Source organism: Acyrthosiphon pisum, chromosome A1 (genome assembly GCF_005508785.2).
Source record: "Acyrthosiphon pisum isolate AL4f chromosome A1, pea_aphid_22Mar2018_4r6ur, whole genome shotgun sequence".
Lineage (NCBI taxonomy): Eukaryota > Metazoa > Arthropoda > Insecta > Hemiptera > Aphididae > Acyrthosiphon > Acyrthosiphon pisum.
The window spans coordinates 130,937,973-130,958,183 of NC_042494.1; the positions used below are offsets into that span (position 1 = coordinate 130,937,973).

Below are 20,211 nucleotides of genomic sequence, written 5' to 3' on the forward strand. Positions count from 1 at the left end.
AGTGTCACAATATGGGAATACAATTAGGTATAGTATTAATGACTTGCATGTTGCGTATTGCATAAAATATATTTTTTTCTCACAACGTAATTGTAATTTTTCCCAAATATTAAAATTAGCATTTATGTACTAGACATCATTTAACTTTCGAAATACGTTGGCTCAGTTTGGTTTTTTTTAATATTTTAAATTTCCTTTTTTTCTACTTTTTATTTTCAATAAATGTTGATAACAAATTGTATGCTGTTTGAAATGGTCAAAAAGTTTGAAAATTCAATACAATAGGTTCCTTATAAATTGTTTTTTACAATTTTACCATAGTTTAAAAAAAATAATTTGGCGTAAAGCCACATTAATTTTACATTCTGAGTGAAATGATGAATGAATTGGTTTCACAATGATGTGTGTTTTTTTACTTTTTTTAAAATTTTTTTTTTATTTTTCTATTTTTCTATTTTTCTATTTTTATTTTTATTTTTATGTCTGCCATCACCTTTTAGGACACTAATAGTGCTTGGATTTTCTTCAACAGTACCTTTTCTGATGGGAAAGTGAATCTAGTTGGAACTTTAGGGGGTCAAAAGTAAAAATTAGAATTAGAATTCAAATGCAACGTGAAAAACAAAAGAAAAATTAAGGAAAAACGGGAATTTTTACGCAAAATCTGTTTTCGAGAAAATCGATTTTGGTTTTTGGTACAACTCTAAAACAAATGACCGTAGGTGCATAACATTTCGACTGAACGTTTATGTTTGCATTTTCTATACACCATAAAAATTTTCAAATATTTTGATTTATTTTGAGCTGTTTAGTGTTATGTTCAGTTTCCATTTTTTTTAGTTTTTTTTTTCTATAAATATCGATAAAATTTTATTTGTTGGATAAAAAAGCTTGAAAATTTAATAGAAGGTTCCTAGTATATTGTTTCAAAGGCAGATGAAAAAAATTAAAAATCCATAGCCACAATTTTTTTTTATAAGCACTTAAATTTCAAATATTGACAAAATACGTAAAAATGACGAAATTTTGCAAATTATTTTTGAGTTAGAAATTCATAAAAATTTTCCTTTTAAATCTAAGATTTTAAAATGTAATACAAGATCATTCATAAGTTTGTTTATCTTTATAAAAAAAAAAATATCTTCAAGCAAATCAAAATAAATTTTTATGAGCGCTTGAATTTCTTATTTTTACAAGATTTTCACTCCATTTCTCACGTAGCGGATTTTGTTATTTCATTGTAATTAAAAAACGAATAACTGTAGGTACATGACAATTTCACTGAATGTTCATATTTTCATTTTCTATACACGATAAAATTTTGAAAATAATTTGATTCTTTTTGAGCTATTTACGGACATTGTCAGTTTTCAATTTTTTTAGTTTTTTTTCTATAAATATCAATAAAAATGTATTTGTTGGGTAAAAAAGCATGAATACGTAACGAAAGGCTCCTGATATATTGTTACAATTGCAGTTGAAAAATATTGAAAACACATAGGCACAATTTTTTTTATAAGCATTTAAAGTTCGAATTTTGACAAAATTTATGAAATTTAAAATTGAATAATTATTTTTTAGTAAATAATTTATAAAATGTTCAACTTTTATAGGGGATTTGGGTGTCGTATCCCCTTTGACTTTATATTTTAAGCTGGCGAACCATATTTATGTTCCTACCATAGGCGTGTTTACGAGAGGGGCCGGGAAGATTCCACGTAAGTAATTAATTCTGTTACCAAAAAATCTAAAAAAGCAGGTAAGTGGATGTCGTTCTGCTGTACAGTAGATTACAAGTGGGTCATTGTATAATGGTTGTATTAAATTTGAATTCAATGATATAATATCATTGTATAAGAAAAACGATTCTGAGCGGAGACGGTTTGTCAGTCTGGATATTTTATATTGTTATTATTTATTTTATGATGTAGGTAATCAAGTTGAACTAATATTAAAATATTACAATTTCTTATTCGTTTCTATGGTGATAAACAAAGCGTTAGAAATTAAAATCCCATTTTTAGCGTTTTTTCGTAATTTTCCGGTGGTCTTTCCCGTGGCATTAAATAACTATTGAGAAAATCGAAAAATGACTTCTCTAAAGTACCATCTTGATCCAATTTGCTAAAAGATAAGGTACTATATGTTGAAATCGAAACACTCCTTCTGGAAGAAATTTTGTATACAGGATATAAAAAAAAAAAAAAAAAAAAATAAACACCATTGTAAAGACAATAGCTCCCTCGCTCCGCTCAGAATCTAAAATACATTTACACAGTTTATTTTTATAGTCATTTTAAGTTAAAATTTGGCCGAAATTACATATTATAAACCTAGAATAACTATTTTAGTTATTTTGTTATGATTGTATAATATTATTCTTGGGTATACTTGAAACTTCTAAAGTATACTATTATATATCTATGATGGTATCACGGTTTGTTGTTGATGTATAATGCGTTATAAGTACCTAATAGATATTGTGATATGATTAATTATTTGGAATTTATTATAGGTACCTACCTATTATAGGTCATTTTTTTTTAATACTATACTACTATAGATAAGTATATAATAAGTCTTATACCTAGACCACAGAATTCTATTCTGTGCCTAGACTAACATACCGACTCTGCTATCAGAATCGTTTTTATTATACAATGATATTATATCATTGAATTCAAAATTAATACCATCCATTATACAGGGACCCACTTGTAACCTACTGTACAGCAGAGCGACATCCACTTACCCACCTTTTTGTAAATAAAACCAGTTTGTTTTCTTCCTCAGATTACTATATAAAAATAAAGACTCGTATACACTGACACAAACATCACCAACTGAGTAGGTACTGACCAACCAAATATCGGTACGAAACTGACTACTGTATAATGAGTAGCTAGTAGTATCACCGGGCGAAATGTCTTTAATAACATTCTCGTCCACCGACGACGGCGTACCTATACAGTTCAGAACTTCAGAATCTGTGCTGTAGCCTGTAAGTGATGATTGTGGTTCGGGCAGGGATCGTGTTTAGTGTCGTGGTGCAGATTCCTGACCTGGTATATATTATATTGCAGACTGGTCGGTTATATGGTTACTAAAAATTAATAAGCACTTAAATTGAGGTTGGTCGAGACCTACTTAAGGATAAGCATTTTTTGTTATCATCACAATTTTTTTAATGATCAAAATTAGCTTAAGCAATTCTTAAGCATCTAGTATGTCACTATGAATACGGCCCTTACAGTTATTTTTATAGATATTCAAACAAATTGTAATAATTTTATTTAATGTTAATAACTTTTACACAATTCTACGGTAATTCCGGCATTGATTCAATAGTTAATAACAAAAATATTATATTATATGATATAATTTATAAATTTAGCCAATTTAGGACTCAGAAGTTATTGTATTTGCATGTTTTTTTTTGATCCATATTTAAATGCCCAAATAACTATCCCAAAAGGCTTTTAAAAATAGCAAAAAATGCATTTTACCCGCACTAATGTCCTCATAATGACCATAAAATTCTTTCTTGAGCAAACAAAATACGATCTTAATGAAATGAACTCGATTACGATATAATACCAATTGACCAAATAGTTGTTGCTGGGTTTGAGTCCAATAACAGCTGTTAAATGTAATGTAGATAGAATAAAACGTTAGTGACAATTCTAAATCATTTCAAAACGGTAGAATTTTAATTTAACATATCCATTACAAATTTACATTGAACTTCTCAATGACTATAAGTACACTCGTAATTCTCAACTATAGACCTATAAACAAACTTATAGTATATAAGTCTATGCTGGAAAAGCAGATAAACTTCCCACCACTTATATATATTATTATATAAGACTTAGACATTTTTAAATATCTAAGTTTAAATTTTTTTTTTTTGATTATATATTTCACAGGTTATTTTCAATATTTGTTTCTGTATTTATAATCAAACAAAATTTCTGTAAAATATAATATATTTTTAACTGCATAAACTGTTTATCTAATAAAAATAATTAGTTATATTATATATTTATATAATTTTACATTACGTATGACAAACAAGAATATTTTCATTACAATTAATAATGCATAATTTTATATCAATAATAATATTTTAATACATAGGTTTCATCATAGATTTAAAAACAACTACTTATAAAAATATTGTAAGTAGTTACAATAAGAAATCTGTAGTATATAACGACAAAGTTTGTAGGTAGAATAATTGCTAAACAAATAAAAATATAGAATTTAATTATTTCAGAAACATAACATAAATAATATAACAAATAATAATAATAATAATAATAATAATAATATCATATATTAAAAAAAAAAATGTATGGGAGCTCTAACAGACTAGAAAACAATGTAAATAAACAAAGTTACAAGCAACAGTATAATAATAAAATAATAATAAACATAATTATAAATGAATTGTTCCAATATTTTTGATCTTATTTATCAATATTTATTTTTCTAAATATAGTAAAAAGTACTATTGCAGTAGTTTAATAATATGGAATGCATTATCAGCAAAATACAAATAAAAATGTGCAGACTGTGATTAAGATTGGTAACTTTTTTAATGGCATAAGTAACCAGCAATTAATGCAACATTACTTAATCATTAATATGGCATTTCATCACTTTTTTACAAAATAATAATAAAAGTAACAAACAAAGCTCATGTAAAAATATTGCAATAAATCTTTTTCATTGATTTATAAAATATATATAAGCTCAAAGATCACATCATAGTACAAACTTTTTTCAAGTCAGAATCAAAATCTTGATCAAGGTCCTTAACATCAACAGGGACACGGCCAAACACATTGGGCATATACTGGTTATGACAAAGACCTTCACGTTCGTAAAACAACATGTAAGCTCCACTAGTATCTATTTCACCAGTGACTTCCTAAGATGTTAAAAATATTTTATTTAAATTAAATTAATTTCATTCATTTAAACTAAAATTGAAAATTTTACCTTACAACTACTGTCATTATAACAGTACCATTTTCCATTGGGATTGCAAGCATACGATACGTAATGACCTCCTCCCAGAATTCCAGAGTGACACTGTTTAAAAACAGAACATTTTATAAAACGTATGTAATATTAAAACTAAAGTAAATAATGGAATTTATACTTTTTCCGGTTAACTTTTATTGCGACTACCACTGGTTGCAAATACTATTGCGTTAAAGTATTTTAAGACAAAATTATAATCCACAAGAAAAAATTATATAAGTAGATTTGCCCAACAAAATGTAAGTGTTATACATTTAAAAGAGATTAACCAATTCCTTGTTTCGTGCATTTTCACCTGAAAATCTGGGATTTACCATGAAAAGAAAAATGTATGACTTTTTGTAGAGTATGACCATAATATTTTAATGAAAGGATGAATATGTGGGTCATGAATTCAAATTTAATTTAGGAAATGTTGAATGCAATTCTGTAAAATGAGTAAATATGTATGGGTGTTGCAGATAATTGGTTTGTTGGCACATAGTTTATACATTAAGTTTTATTAGGCAGAACTATTTATATTATTTTGTAACCGATTGAATTTTATAGGCAAAGTGGTATAAAACAAACGAACATTTTAATTAATTACCTATTAACTTTATTTTGTTACTTATACATATTATAAAATAAATACAATACATTTGTTGTACATTTATTATATATATGCTATAAGGTATGATTATAAATTAGAAATAAGCAATAACTAATAACCAACACAAAAGTTTATTTTCTAAAATTTTTTTAAAATTTGAATCTTTTATTATAACCAAATTTTTTTAATGTATTTACAATCCGGACGATTCTAGGCGATTTTGAGTTTAATTAGCGACTGAGCTTTATATCTGTGAGTCTTATAAGCGGTGTTTACTGTATTACACAGTGTGGAATACTCTGTTCCATCTATAAGTGAACCGCTTTCGCGCAAGCAGACTGAGTCGTCGAACAGTGCCTGACCCCCTCATGCAATTGCTATGCGTTCTGTGATTGGCGGACAGTTATCGTAAGTCGTCGGGCCCCTGTGTTCAAACTCTCATCGATGTCCGGATTGTGGTGGGAATGCGCGAAAAAAACTTGTTTTGATCAGCCAAGTGGTTCACTCTTAGATGGAACAGAGTATAGTCAAAATAATAGAATTGAGTTTACCAGAAAATTGTATGGGTAGTCATGATCACTATTTTGGAAAGCTTTGAAATAAAATGCCAAGTGACCTAACCATGCTCACTGATTTTAGGGGCACAATTACACTCAAATTGCTTTGCCCGTAATATAAATTATTTAAATATTTTGGCTACCTAAGGGCCCGAATTATAATAGTCAATTACACTTCGATTACACTCAACCCACTGATTTTATGGGCCAAAATCCGTAGTTTAACCGGAGATCGAATATTGTAATAGGGGCCTTAATTATTATTCACTCCATTACTATTATAAATTGTATATCTCATAAAATGTTAAATGTCATCAAATAAAAAAAAAAAATAAAAATAAAAAATAACACGACAAAATAATTATTTTTTGAATAACATACCACAACAGCATATAAGTTGTACTTCAAATCTAATGGGTTAAATTCCCCAACTAGTTTATGTTGATGAAAATCTTGTAGAGCTTTATCATCTATTGGTGTACGTAAGAGAGACGTGGACTCTAACCTTTTACGTTGCGAACCTTCCAGTTCGTTTAGGCGACTATTGAGATTTGTGAATGGACCATCATCATCTAAATATATTAAAATCATAAATTTATTTAGAATGAAAATATTGTCATAGATTTTTAAATGGTTTCTTGTTAAAAAATTCTGCATAATATTGGGAATACAACCTTTACATTTTTTGCAAAAAGAAAAATTCAATTTTTTAATGAAGATAGATCACTAAAATGTCATTAGTAGAACACTCTATTTATATTCAGTCATGCAAGGTTAGACGTAAGATATCTGACATATTATTTATTTATGATCTCCTAAATAACAATATTGATTGCCCCGAATTGTTAAATAAGATTGGTATTGTAACTATTAAATTAGAAGCTCAAATTTATTTTTTTGTGCCTTTTAAAAAAAAAAAATGTGTACAGATTCTTTTTTCCCGAGAGCACTTACTATATGCAATGATAGCTTAAATAATAAATTTGTAATGATGTTGATTTTTTTTATGTCTCGTAATTGTATCAGAATGAAACCTTTGTCTTTATTTTCAAGTAAAACCATTATGATTATACCTTTCAAAATGTGTGTACTATACCACCTAGTTTAAACCAAAACTGATATTGTATATATTATTTTTTTTTCTTTCTGTTATTGGGTGTCTAGATTATTATTATATCTTCTTTATTAAAGGGCTTGTCCCATAAAATGTTAATAAATAAAAATAAAATGTTATATTCATTATTCAATCGCAATAATAAACAGACTATACTTTATTTAATCGTCTTTTATTTTATAAGAACATAATATCTAACCTGTATTTAATAACGCAGATTGTAAATCTTCTTTGTTTGATGGATATTGCTCTCTATAAAAAAATATAAAATAATCTGTTAAGTAAGTAGATCAAAAAATAGTTTTATTTTATTTATACTTTAGATTTTTAGTTGTGTCTTGTAGCTCTTTGTTCCTTAAAACAGTATGTTTTGGAACAGAAGCCAAATAATCCGTTGGATCAAAATCTTTATAAGGGAATTTTACCACTTTATGTGATTTTACCCATTTTCCATTAAGGTATTGGAAACGTTTCAGATGAACAATCTAAGAAAAAAGAAATATTTATATTATGTTATAATATATATTATATTATATATTAACAAACTTAAATAATTTATAATAACTCACTAAAATTGGAGGTAATCTCCAAATTTGTAATTTTTTAGATGCTAATTGGTGGTCTTGGCATGTAGAACAATAATACTTTTCAGCTTCACTCAGTTGTTCTTCTTTGGTGAATGCTGCAAGGCATGATTCAAGACTTATTGGTTCTGTGTGTGAACACTGAGACTCACCAATACATTCATGTTCCTATAAATGATTGTTTTTAGTCAATGGATTTCATTCTAAAATAAATTAACTCAAATACTTACAGACTCTTGAGAGGTTTGATACCGTAAATGTAGTGCTGTTGGGTCCCAGTCTATAGCAATATGGTTTGCAGCAAAATTAAAATCAGTATCACAACATAAAATTGTACATCCTCGACAGAATCGATACCAAGGGCACCATGCACAAAGTGTTCCTTCTCTATTAACAGCTTTCAGAACAAAAGGAAATTCATAGCCAAGACTGTCATCACTAAAATAATGAAAAATAAACCATTAATAGTGCATATTATATTATATGGTTATTATAGTTTTATACCAGTCCATAGCATGGTTGGGTACTGTAGATTCCGATGGTGGCAAAGGTGATACTAGTCTAGCTACTTGTAGCCAAACAGCTTGATAAAGATCTTGATTTGTAGTAGATTCATTACATGGTAATATTATTGGTAAACCAAAAATACTAGGTTTACTTTTATGAGCAGATATAAAATACACATCTTGTCTGATCTAAAAACATTGTAGTATTATTAAATGATAGTTTAACTAATAATTATATAATTATTTACGGAATGGTTATCTTATACAAAACATACAGTTATTTAACATTTTATATTAAATATATCTAACCTAGCCATAAATAAAAGCGTGTCAAGTGGAATTGGTGTTTTCAATAACTTACATGTTACGATAATTATGTTAAATGGAAAATAATATTTACCATTCATTAATGTTATTCACAAAATACATGGGAAATTATCAATTTAAAGTTGAATCCCAAATAATACTAATTTAAATAAAATGTAAGTTTTTTTTTTTTAATTTAAAACAATATATTGTTATATTACATATATCACAACTTATTTGTTTTTACAAGATTTACTTCCATGACATTTAATGTTATACAACTTGTCAGCCTTCTGGCAGGGATAGTGTTTATTGTTCCAACCAGTCTTGTAATGGCAATGCTCCTACAATGAGGGCCCGTATACAGGGTTAGGCAGTATCTTGTACCCCAATACAGTTATAAGTAGTATCGAGTATTTTGTATTGCAATACATTTTTAATCAATGTAACGAGTATTTCATAAAAAATGTCTATTAAGAGTTACTCAATAGATACTTTGAAACATTAATAAGTTAACGACTAGTATTACACTCAGGATAGGTATATAATGGTTGTATAGCCACTCTACTATAAAGCCATAGAACATAATATTCAATGACAGAGCTATAGCTGGTATATACAAAATAAAGTAAATTAATATCCTTGATTGTTATTATTATACATTAGTACTAAAACACAACATACCAAAATGACCATAATCCAATACCTAGTACCTTTATAGTAATAAATAATACTATATAGTATTAGTATAATAGTAATATAAGTAGGTACAATACTCTACAGACAAGTATCTAATATTGCAATACTGATTTTTAAGTATTTTGCCCATCCCTGCATGTAGAATAACTAAATTCTGGACCACGAGATAACAACTAATTTCTGCGCATTTAAACTGATGATGGTTTACCTGAACCTCATTCTTTTAGTTACAGACATATATTTAATATATTAATATATTTTAATTACATAATCATAATTTATAAATCCCATATCCAATTAATCTTCTTATTACTATCAACATTTCCCATTTTATATGGTTATTTACGTGATTCATTATAAAATATCAATAATTGAGGGAATAACAGTAAATAACACGATATTCCAATATAACAAAACTTATTGTAACATATACCCATAGAATAAATACTAAATAATAATGAAAGTACTACACTGCTATCTACCTCATCACAGTATCTTTACAATTTATTTAACTTCTGAAAACCCTTATCTGTTTTCATCACAAGCCACTATTATAAGATTTATTAAGACATCAGATTCAATTGTGACCAACCTCTACATCCTATTGACTCAACTTAGGATTGAAGATATTCAAATCAGATACCGGTATTACAGTTTTAGAGCCGGTATACCATTCAAAATATATTTGAGGTATAGCGAAAGAACATTCAACCCTAGCTCGACTTGTACCTATTTTAATCATACCAAATTAAGTTTATTATTTAATTTATATTTTTCAAGATAAATTATTTTTTTTTAAACATACCTATCTCTTGTAAAAATTTATGCAAAACGAGAAAAAAATTCCATTTTTCTTAAATTGTTATTTATTTTGTAAATAGTTATTTTAGGATTTCAATGAAGTGTGAAATTAAGTTAAAAATAAAATATTAACAGTAATAATTATTAAACTAGTATAATTACCATTTTCCGATGCAATGCTACAACATAATTTGGAGTTTGATGGATTATATCACCACTATCAGTCAAACTAAAACTGCTAGCACTGCAATTCCCACTGTCTGCCATTGTGGTATGAATAGGTTCTTCTAAATTAATATCTGTGTCCATTTGAGATCCACCAATACTCTAAAAATAATAAATACTACATAAGTACTAAAATTTAAACATAAAATAAAATAAATTTAACAAACAAAATTACATCAGTATTATCAGTTGTTGATATGTCTTCATTCAAACTACTGGTACGATTGCCATTTGATTGCACTAAAGAAAATAATAAAATTAAAATATCCGTAGTAGTCAATGATTGAATTATTAAATAAAGGGTGGTAGTCACAATAAAAAAAAAAAACATTTTCATTATCGTCATACTATTTTTCTATACCTCAATGAAAACAAGGAATAAAAATGATGAAACTCATGAAAGTAATAGGTTTTTAGTTAAGCCAATTTTAAATATGCATGTACAATTTTAAATTATATAAAAAAAGTAGGCACTTAAATTTTTTTTTTTTAATTCAATTACTGGCGTAATCCTTAGTATTCATAATTTTAAAGTTGATGTTCTATTGCCTATGAACGCATAAATTAATATACTAGGAAAAAGCCAGTAAGTTTTTAATTAAATAATATACAGTATTTACAATTTGCATTAAAAATGTTACCTAAAGTATTTCCTGGTCTAACAGTTCGTTGTATAGTGGTAAATGTTTGGGCAGCTTCTCTTTGAGTACCAGATTTAATCGAACAAATTGATGAACGTTCCTCATCACCAGACACTTCTGAACCAGGACCAACCGATGTAGGTGGAGGTAGCTCGTATGCATACAATAAGCTTCCAGGTTTCACTTTTTGTTCATCAACAATAATATTCTAACAATACATATTAAATTTATATCGGAATGTTACACATAATTTATATGTTATATAAATTGTAATAACTAACTTTAATTTGTGCTCCGATTATTTCTGCAAGTTTTAAATTATTAGCAGAGATACCACTTAATGAAGAAAGTTTTGATTTAACAACAGAATGTTTGTCGTCAGCATTCATCCGTAGTCCATATTTAACAGGAACGGTTCCATCCAATTTTATCACTAATAATTGTATAACAATATAAATATTAATTTTCTAAATTAAATATGTTAAGTTACGATAGATTAGTTCTTTGTTTGACTTAATTTAGTTCTTAACTTAAAATACTTATTTTAAACTATTAGAAAATATGCATAACATGATGTAATTTTTTTTCTAATACCTTCAACAAATTGGTAAAATTTATTGATATTTCTTAAGTTAAAATAAATATATTTTATAAAAAAATGTATAAAATATAAACTTTTTTTGAACCAAATTAAACAATATAGGTAATAAAATAAATTACCAATAACTTGAAGACACACATATGATTCCATTGGTAAAGGCAATGATAAATAATTAAACGGATCAAATCGAACAGACTCATGGCCACATTTTTTACAAGTAACCTTTGATTTTAATTGACCGTGAAATAAATCAACCACAATTGATTTATTTCTCACAATATGATTTTCCCATGCCTATTAAAAATAAAGAACAATTGAATAATAAGCTTTATTTTTATTTTTCAGATATATTAAATAAAAAAAAAACCAAATAATACTAATAAGAGACAAACCTCTTCTGCAACCGTGACATCGGGTCTACCTTCACTATCTGTTAATTCAGAATAAGGCTTTCCATGTACTCGATTCAGATCTTCATGTAAACCATCTAATAAGAAGGCAAGTAGTTCTTGAGAATCATGTTGTTGAAAACCATTAAAACGTGGTGCATACTTTCCAATTGTCCACTTTAAATAAAAACATTAACCCATTAATATTGTATTTACAAAATAATAATAAAATTAATTTACTCTTAATTTAAGAGGTGCTATAGTTTTAGCGGTTCCTCTCCAAATTTCATGAATTAGATCACCATAGCGTTTTGCTATACATCCTTTCATTCCTAATGGGTTACTCCTAGAAAATTAACTGTAATGATAAATCAATTTAATTTAATTTAAGAAATAAAGAATACATACCGGTTTAGTTCATACAGATGCATATCATTGATGAAATATTGTGTAAGAAGTCTAGTATTGCTTACACACTGTAACGCAGCATTCATAAAACAAGTATTACCTAAATTGTTTAGACCTGTAGCTCCTTTTTCAGCAGGTACTATGAAAAATATTTTAAATTACATAAAATTAATTTAAACATTACTGTATTGTTATTTGGTGGATTATACTAATGGAAACTGATAATAACACATATTTAAAAAAAATATTGTATCATACAATGTGCGTTTCTGTTAACAATGTTTAAATGCATACCTGCCATCCCGAAGATGGCAAGTTTCTCTCGTTGTAATGGTGCATATGAACTTAAACAATGTAAACTTAAACGCTTGCATTCGAGTGAAATGGGAGTAATTACTTACATTGTTTACATTTATCACCAGAGTTAATAGAGAGAGAACCAATTTCTTCGGGCCATGTCAAATCTTTGTTTCTTATTTCTATAATTATTTGATCTTCATCACATACACCTAGTTCTTCTAAAGTTTGATCTTCATCTTCAATTAATACCATATTATTCTACATGGACAAAACATATAATATATATATATATATTAATATAAACCAGTCATTTCACTATTCAAATATACAAACCTCATCATGAAAATGCCATAGCCTCATATCTTCTGCTTTTAATTTCAGTCTAATACAAAGAAAATCATACACATGTTTAACAGTTGATAGCTTGCTGAAAGATGCAGTGTATGCAAGGTATCGTCGAGGCATAGAATTCACTAAATTTGATACGTAATTGTAACCAGTAGAACCTTTATTAAATAAAGTATTTAAAATTATTATTGATATAAATTATAATTAAGAGAAATGTTACTATGTTATAAATTACTTAATGCTGCTGCACCATAACCTCCCACTAATCCTGACCATGATCCCGTATTAGGCGTAGGTGCTCTAGCCACATTAGAATTAGGACCTGACCCATTGCTCAAGGTACCATTATGATGTTTTAATAGCCTTAAATTTAATGGGTAGAGTTCCAACTCAGTTTCTCCTGAACCTCGATTAGATTGAATTACCTACAAAATCAATAAATATATTAATAATAATATAGGTATAACAATTTTATTATTTTAAGTTATCTTTTGTAACATGATTTTTCTATTAAAAGTTATTTACCTGTCTGGGAAGTGCAGGTGAACCTCTATACCACTGTACAAGTGCTTTCCATAAAGAGTTTGGAACCAACTGAAAATCTCTACCACGTAGCAGCATATTTCGTTTTAGTTGACCTCCTTCGCCTGTCAATGATGTTACTTTTGTGGTTGGCACAGACACGAGACCTGAATTGTTTATTGGACCCGGTTTGCTAAGACTAACTTTTCTACTCATGATTGGGGATTGAGTTGGACTAAAATAAATTATAATAATCATTTAAAAAATAAACTAAAATTGTAAATACTAAATTGTTTTTACAAGATTAAATACTAACGATTCTTGCAATGACGAATAAGAAGTAATTGAACCAACTCTTCGATGGCCACCAGTACTAGGATCCAGAGTGGTTATTCCAGTCACAACCACCTAGAAAGAAATAAAAATCAATTGACAATATGAATTTTGATTACCTTACTTAATTTTAAAATATTAAGCATACCGACGATATATCAAGAGCAATACTGTTTTCAAGAGATGATTGTGATTTTTTCGATGTAAGTTTTAAGCTTGATGTTTTCGAAAAAGAACTAGTACTTTCAAAAGAACAATAACTAGACATTTCCCCACCATTCTAAAATCAATAATTTAATATTAGACACATGAATTAAGGATATGACAAATTTTCTTCATCAGCTTTACCTTATAAGTATTTGAAACATAATCATTCCAATTTCGCCACCAATCTATTGAAATTAAATACCATAGCTGACCAACAGCTAAGCCTCTGCGTTCTTCACGTTCTAACCAGCCTTTTACAATCTCTCCTTCCTCAACCCTTGATATAGGTCTCAAACCAAACACAATATGGCAAACCTATAACATTTTGCTATAAATATTAAGCTACTAATTTAGATAGAATGAATTTACTTGAAAAATTAAATTTAAAAAATCCATGGGTAATGAATTGTGAACAGTCCACATCAAATATTCTCCAATTGCCAGACCTTTGTCAGTAGAACGTTTGATTAAATCAGATACAATAATTTCTTTTACTGAAAATTAACAAAATAAAAGACATTTTAATAACATAAGCAAACAAATTAATTATGAATAATACCTGATTCATCAGTAGCTGCTTTATTCTGAGTTGCTATATTATCTTCACATATGAAAAGCATAACATCAACCATTTTAGAAATTTCATCTCTTGATAAATATCCGTCCTGATCATTATCAAATACTTTAAAACAAACTGATAGAAAAAAAAAAAAATGTTAAAAAAATTTAGACAGGCAAATAGTATTTAAATTAACAATATTTTTATTTTTAAAAATACAATTATAACATACATTTTTGTCGTTCAGTTAAAGGTCCTCTACAAGCAGCTGATATACCACATGCCATTTCTTTAAAATCTATATGACCATCCATGTTCTCATCAAAAGCAGCAAACAAACCGGAGCAAACATTCAATGGCATTGGAGGACTTATCAAAGGTATCAAAGTTTTTAAATCTAATTTGCCTGAAGAAGATTCACCTTTTACCGACCAGTAACATTTTTCTAATTCAATGATATCTGTTTCTTCCACTAAAAAAAATAAGTAATGCCTTATAAAGTCAGGTTAAATATATAATCGGATTAGGTATAATTAAACAAATCCTCCCTTGCCGTCAGTTCAATATAAAAAAAAAAAATGTTCTGCGTTTTACACAAAAGGAAGTAAGCAAAAATGATTATTTTTTCTTGATTCTAGAATTTGACATCCTTAAAAAGTAACAATCAACAAATTTATAATTACATATGTACATTTCATTAAAATTGTAGCAATATTTAAAAATAAAGAATTAATTAAAAATACTTGCTTGATGGAACTCATTATATTGAACATTAAATTTAAGGACATACATTTTTAGAGTATTTCTCATAATTTTAATGACAATGCAAGCCATGTTAACTAACAAAATTCTAATGCTGGCTTAAACTTTGTTTATAAAATATCTTTTGCTTAAAATATTTATGAGTTATGATTAAAAATGTGCTTATTATTAACTTCTTTCTGTTATTTTTAACTAAAATACATTAGACACTTACGATGAGTTACACCAGCAAGGGTTTGATAGAATGTTGGCATTTCTAATTCATTACTAAGAGATACTGAACATGGTTTTGACAGTAACCATCGACTCAATGATGTGGCATCAGGATGTCTTGTTAACCAGGATCTAAATTCATCATAATTGACACGTTCTTGCTGAAAGTTTTATCATTGCAAATTAAACAAATATTTTGACATGTGAAAAAAAATATAACTTACTTCTGAAAATAAGAATTGGACATGTTCTGGTACAAAAATACACTCAGACCCTTGAATAAGTCTTTGAAATTCATCTCGTAAAATAACATTTTCACTTTCGTTGGAATATAAATTAAATAAAACTGAAAAACGTATAAAATAGACATAAATAAACAAAACAAAATATTTTGATTTCTTACATTAATTACTTACATTTGTATTTTTCTTCATTGGTACCCAGAGTCAAAAGTACCAATCCACAAACTAGATCTTTGAAAATAATGCCTTTTATAGTACCACCACAAGCTGAATATATATACTATAAAATATTCCATTATAATAGGTACAGAATATCAATAACTGTGATATTAAAACATACTTCTGCAATTGATAGTGGAACCCCATCACCAAGTACTTCTCTAATAAATGAATGCTTAGTAATTGCTCCATTTACTGGTGACAGTCTTTTAAATGCTTCTCTCAGTCTCTTCAATTCTGAATCACTAACTGAAATACACGAACAAATTTTCAAATTAACATGATAATACTACAATAAAATATTGATAGTTAATTATAGTATGCCAGTACTTCTTTTAATTGCATCCTCATAAGTTATGCAGCTCGGTTTCGAATCTTTAGCTCCCATGTTGTTAGGTTTATTGCCCGAACTAGTAGTTGCGTGACACAAGCTGATCTCCTGGAGAGTGCATTTTGCGTCGATTTATTTTATTGTCCTTTCAAACAGCAGCTCAACAGTCACCACATTGTTCGAATGCGAAAATCGCAATTTTGCAATGAACAGAACTGATAACAAAAAACAAAACGACATAAATTATTATCCGCCATTACTCTTCTAGGTGATAAAAAAAAACCAACGAGTAGTTTATTTTATTATTTTATTTTTTTAATTCGACTAACTGATATTATGTGTTATTATTTGGAATCGGTTTACAATTAATACGAACGTATTATGACGTAGAAAATCGCGTAATTACATCGTCGTGTTCAGGAAAAAAAATCTGTTTTCCGAACAACGACTATAATTTGTTGACGTTATTGTTGTTGTTGTTGTTGTTATTGTTGTTGTCGTAATCGTGATGTAACAAACGAGGTTGGGACGAGTTCGCGGGCCCTCAGACGGACAGATCGAAAAATTAATAATGACTATTGACTAAATAAACGACGAGGGCGAAAAGCTCACTTATTGGTGTAGTACATACTACATGTTATGTTATTATAATAGATAACAACATTTCATGGCCAAATAATAATAAGAGAGACATGCTCGCGAGATAATAAACCCACGTCATGTGTTGCCGGCGGTGTGGAGCGGGAAATAAATATTCGTGGAGGAAACGATGAATCAATCGGTCCGCCGTTCGGTGAGGACGGTAATTGGTAATATTATAATAATCTCATGCGTTAAAACACTTAAAAACGATATTAGTAATTAGTATTATATAATCGTCATTCGTCAGTCCACTCTGTCCGGTCCATATTTTGTGGCTTGTGCGCAATAATACAAAATTGTTTTCATTTTTCATTTATTAGTTATTAGTACCTACTTACAAGTTACAACAACCGCGAGCCACTGCAGTTTTCGTATTATATTTTGCGATTAGATAGTTATTAATTATTATAGTTATTAGTTATTATATTACTTATATTACGTCTTCGAGCATAATATAAATATATAATAATATTACTGTGATTTATACCTTAATCTATGGGATACGAATTAATAAAGATTTATTGTCATTTCATTGTCGCAGAAATGTATTTACCTATCTATATAGGGTATCCTATATCTAATACAGAGCGTTTCAAAAAGAACCGATTTACCAGAGTAGCGGCTGGCATCCGCGGAACAAAAATGTCTTTATCACTCACACAGCCCCACAGAAAGAAGTCACATTGTGTGAGGTCTGGTGATCTTGAGGGACAGGAATTGAGATGCTTGTCCTATAAGTTACCTGTACGACCATCCGGCTATTTGTGTGATTTAAAAAGCTGCGTATACTTCACGGTGCCAATGTGGAGGAATTCGACCCTAGGATAGATAATGCCTAATTATTGTGCGTGTTGTCCACATTGAACATTTGTAGGAACGTAAGGAGATTCATGAAATATATATTTACTTTTTCTGTACCATTTTTCAATAAAGAGACACAGTCGTTCAAAATTCGTGCATCTTTTGGAACGCCCTGTATGTATATATTATAATATATCGATATATCATTCACGTAAATAGTAAATGCTACGAATGCCATTATGGGACATGCGCTTTATTCATTTTATTATTTCAACATTTCCCGCGAAACTTTAAATCCTGCAAATTGTAAGATGCCTTACATAAGCTATACTTTGTATTTATAAATAATATACTTATGGACGGTCCATATAAGAAGAAAATAAACCGCCGTGAAAATCGTAAGATACCAAGCACGATGTTACCTGTATAACTGTTAAACTGTATATTATAGCTTTAGGTTTCTTTATCAGCAAATGAATTGATCAAACCGTATACAAATGGAAAAATGTAGCTTTATAAAATGTTAACTAAATATTAAACAAAAAGTATACAATTCGTAAGAGTAAATGACTGGTGAGTGGTGAGATTTACATTTTACACTTTTACAATTTTGGTGATTACTAATTAGTGATTATAGTGATTACTATTTACTAGGTGCCAGGTGGGTAACTAAAATAAATAGTTAGGCTCATAGCTACAGATAAACAGTGATAATATATTTATATATGTATAGGTAGTGATGTGTTTTCGACGTCAATCAAAAGTAATATATATATATATATATATATATATATATATATAGAATGTAGATATATATTAGATAATAGTTCCGAGTAGGTACCTATAAAAAATGTATAAGTATTTGTTAACAAAAAATGTGTAATTAATAATAACAGTACGGTACACTCGTATCGTTATCAACAATACTAATAATTCATTTAAAAAGTGAAATCTAGTAAATAATTATGATTAGTAACATTTTCTCAGTTTGTGTTTCAATGCAAATTTTTACTTTCAATTATAATATAAATGGAATATGGATTGGGAGAACACATTTTTTCCTCTTTTCACTTACTACTATTGCAATTTAAAAATCAATTTTTTTCATTTTTGGATGAGCAAACCTACCTTAAATTACCTAGGCTAAACATATTTATTTATTTGTAGTCTAAAATCGTGTGGATTCGACGACGGCATATGTGAACATTTAAGAATGATGTAAAAGTGTTATTTCGTTTCATTTGGGCAAAACGAAATAAATTCTAGACTTTGTTTTTTTAGTGTTGTATATTATTATAATGTATTACATATTGTAATAAATAATAATTCTACATATTGTTACTGTTATCGTATCAACGGACAACCACCAACGGGTCGAGTGTTGATTGCCGTCATACTGTCTTAGAGACAATCTGACAATGACATATAGAGAAATGTAATAATTTCAACAATCTATAAAATTAATAATTGTGTTTTAATTGCTTTACGTTACATAATATTATTTATTATAATACAATGTCAATGTGTAGGATAATGCGTCTGAACTCGGAATGTCACCTACTGTTCCGAATTATAATATTATAGACTTAATAATAGTATTATTAGTATTATACTATTTGACAATAATTTGTAGACTGCAATATTACCACAATAATTTGTATAGCGTTGGTATACGGTATACCTATACAGTGATTTGCCTAAAAAATAACCCTGGAAAAAATAACCCCGAAAAAATATCCCTATAATAAAAATGATTTGTAAGTATAAAAATATTAAAGTATAAATGTGTAATACAATACAATTTGTCAATTTCAATTTCAATAATATAATAATAATTTAAAATAAATTGTCATTTTTTAATATTAATATTATTAGATCACCATAAATGTGGCATACAATACAATTTGTCAATTTCAATTTCAATAATATAATAATTTGGTAATAAAGTATAAATTTGTAATATAATCTCAATAATATTAATAGGTATATTTTATAATCGTTTTCTTGAATTAAAATTAATTTTTTTTTAAATGTATCCACATTAATTTGGTTAATATTTAAACGTTGGCATAAGGTTTTTAATCTTTTTTGAACGGTTTTCGATTTCGTACATTTTGTTTTGGACTCTCCAATGTTTTGCAGGGCAAGTTTTGCATGGTCTGCCGACAATTCATTTTTTATTTTAGTAATTAACATCCAAATCGATGGGTATTTTCCTCCAACTAAATGGCAAAATCGATTGTTCCATGATTCGCAA

The 20,211-nt window shown here is 28.0% G+C and overlaps 1 protein-coding gene across 3 annotated transcripts; it reads right to left on the bottom strand.

Moving 5' to 3' along the window:
* Positions 1-4,108: 4,108 nt before the first annotated feature.
* Positions 4,109-18,485, bottom strand: LOC100167978 (ubiquitin carboxyl-terminal hydrolase 32). 3 transcript variants are annotated; one of them, XM_029488339.1, is made up of 32 exons: positions 18,377-18,485; positions 16,511-16,726; positions 16,302-16,429; positions 16,136-16,241; positions 15,944-16,065; positions 15,721-15,880; positions 14,977-15,216; positions 14,745-14,879; positions 14,555-14,679; positions 14,327-14,500; positions 14,127-14,258; positions 13,962-14,053; positions 13,649-13,880; positions 13,359-13,548; positions 13,109-13,281; positions 12,877-13,033; positions 12,476-12,614; positions 12,308-12,413; positions 12,071-12,244; positions 11,798-11,972; positions 11,359-11,510; positions 11,078-11,285; positions 10,612-10,676; positions 10,374-10,538; positions 8,404-8,594; positions 8,130-8,337; positions 7,885-8,067; positions 7,634-7,800; positions 7,515-7,567; positions 6,583-6,773; positions 5,008-5,100; positions 4,109-4,936 (listed from the first exon to the last, which is right to left on the bottom strand). In XM_029488339.1, the coding sequence occupies exons 2-32, from the start codon at positions 16,566-16,568 to the stop codon at positions 4,766-4,768; spliced, it is 4,665 nt and encodes a 1,554-aa protein (XP_029344199.1). In that variant the 5' UTR covers positions 16,569-16,726; positions 18,377-18,485; the 3' UTR covers positions 4,109-4,765. The 3 variants fall into 3 exon arrangements, with proteins under 3 accessions (XP_029344199.1, XP_008188491.1, XP_008188490.1); XM_008190269.3 differs by lacking the exon at positions 18,377-18,485 and adding an exon at positions 16,888-17,147; XM_008190268.3 differs by lacking the exon at positions 18,377-18,485 and adding an exon at positions 16,841-17,147.
* Positions 18,486-20,211: the final 1,726 nt, after the last annotated feature.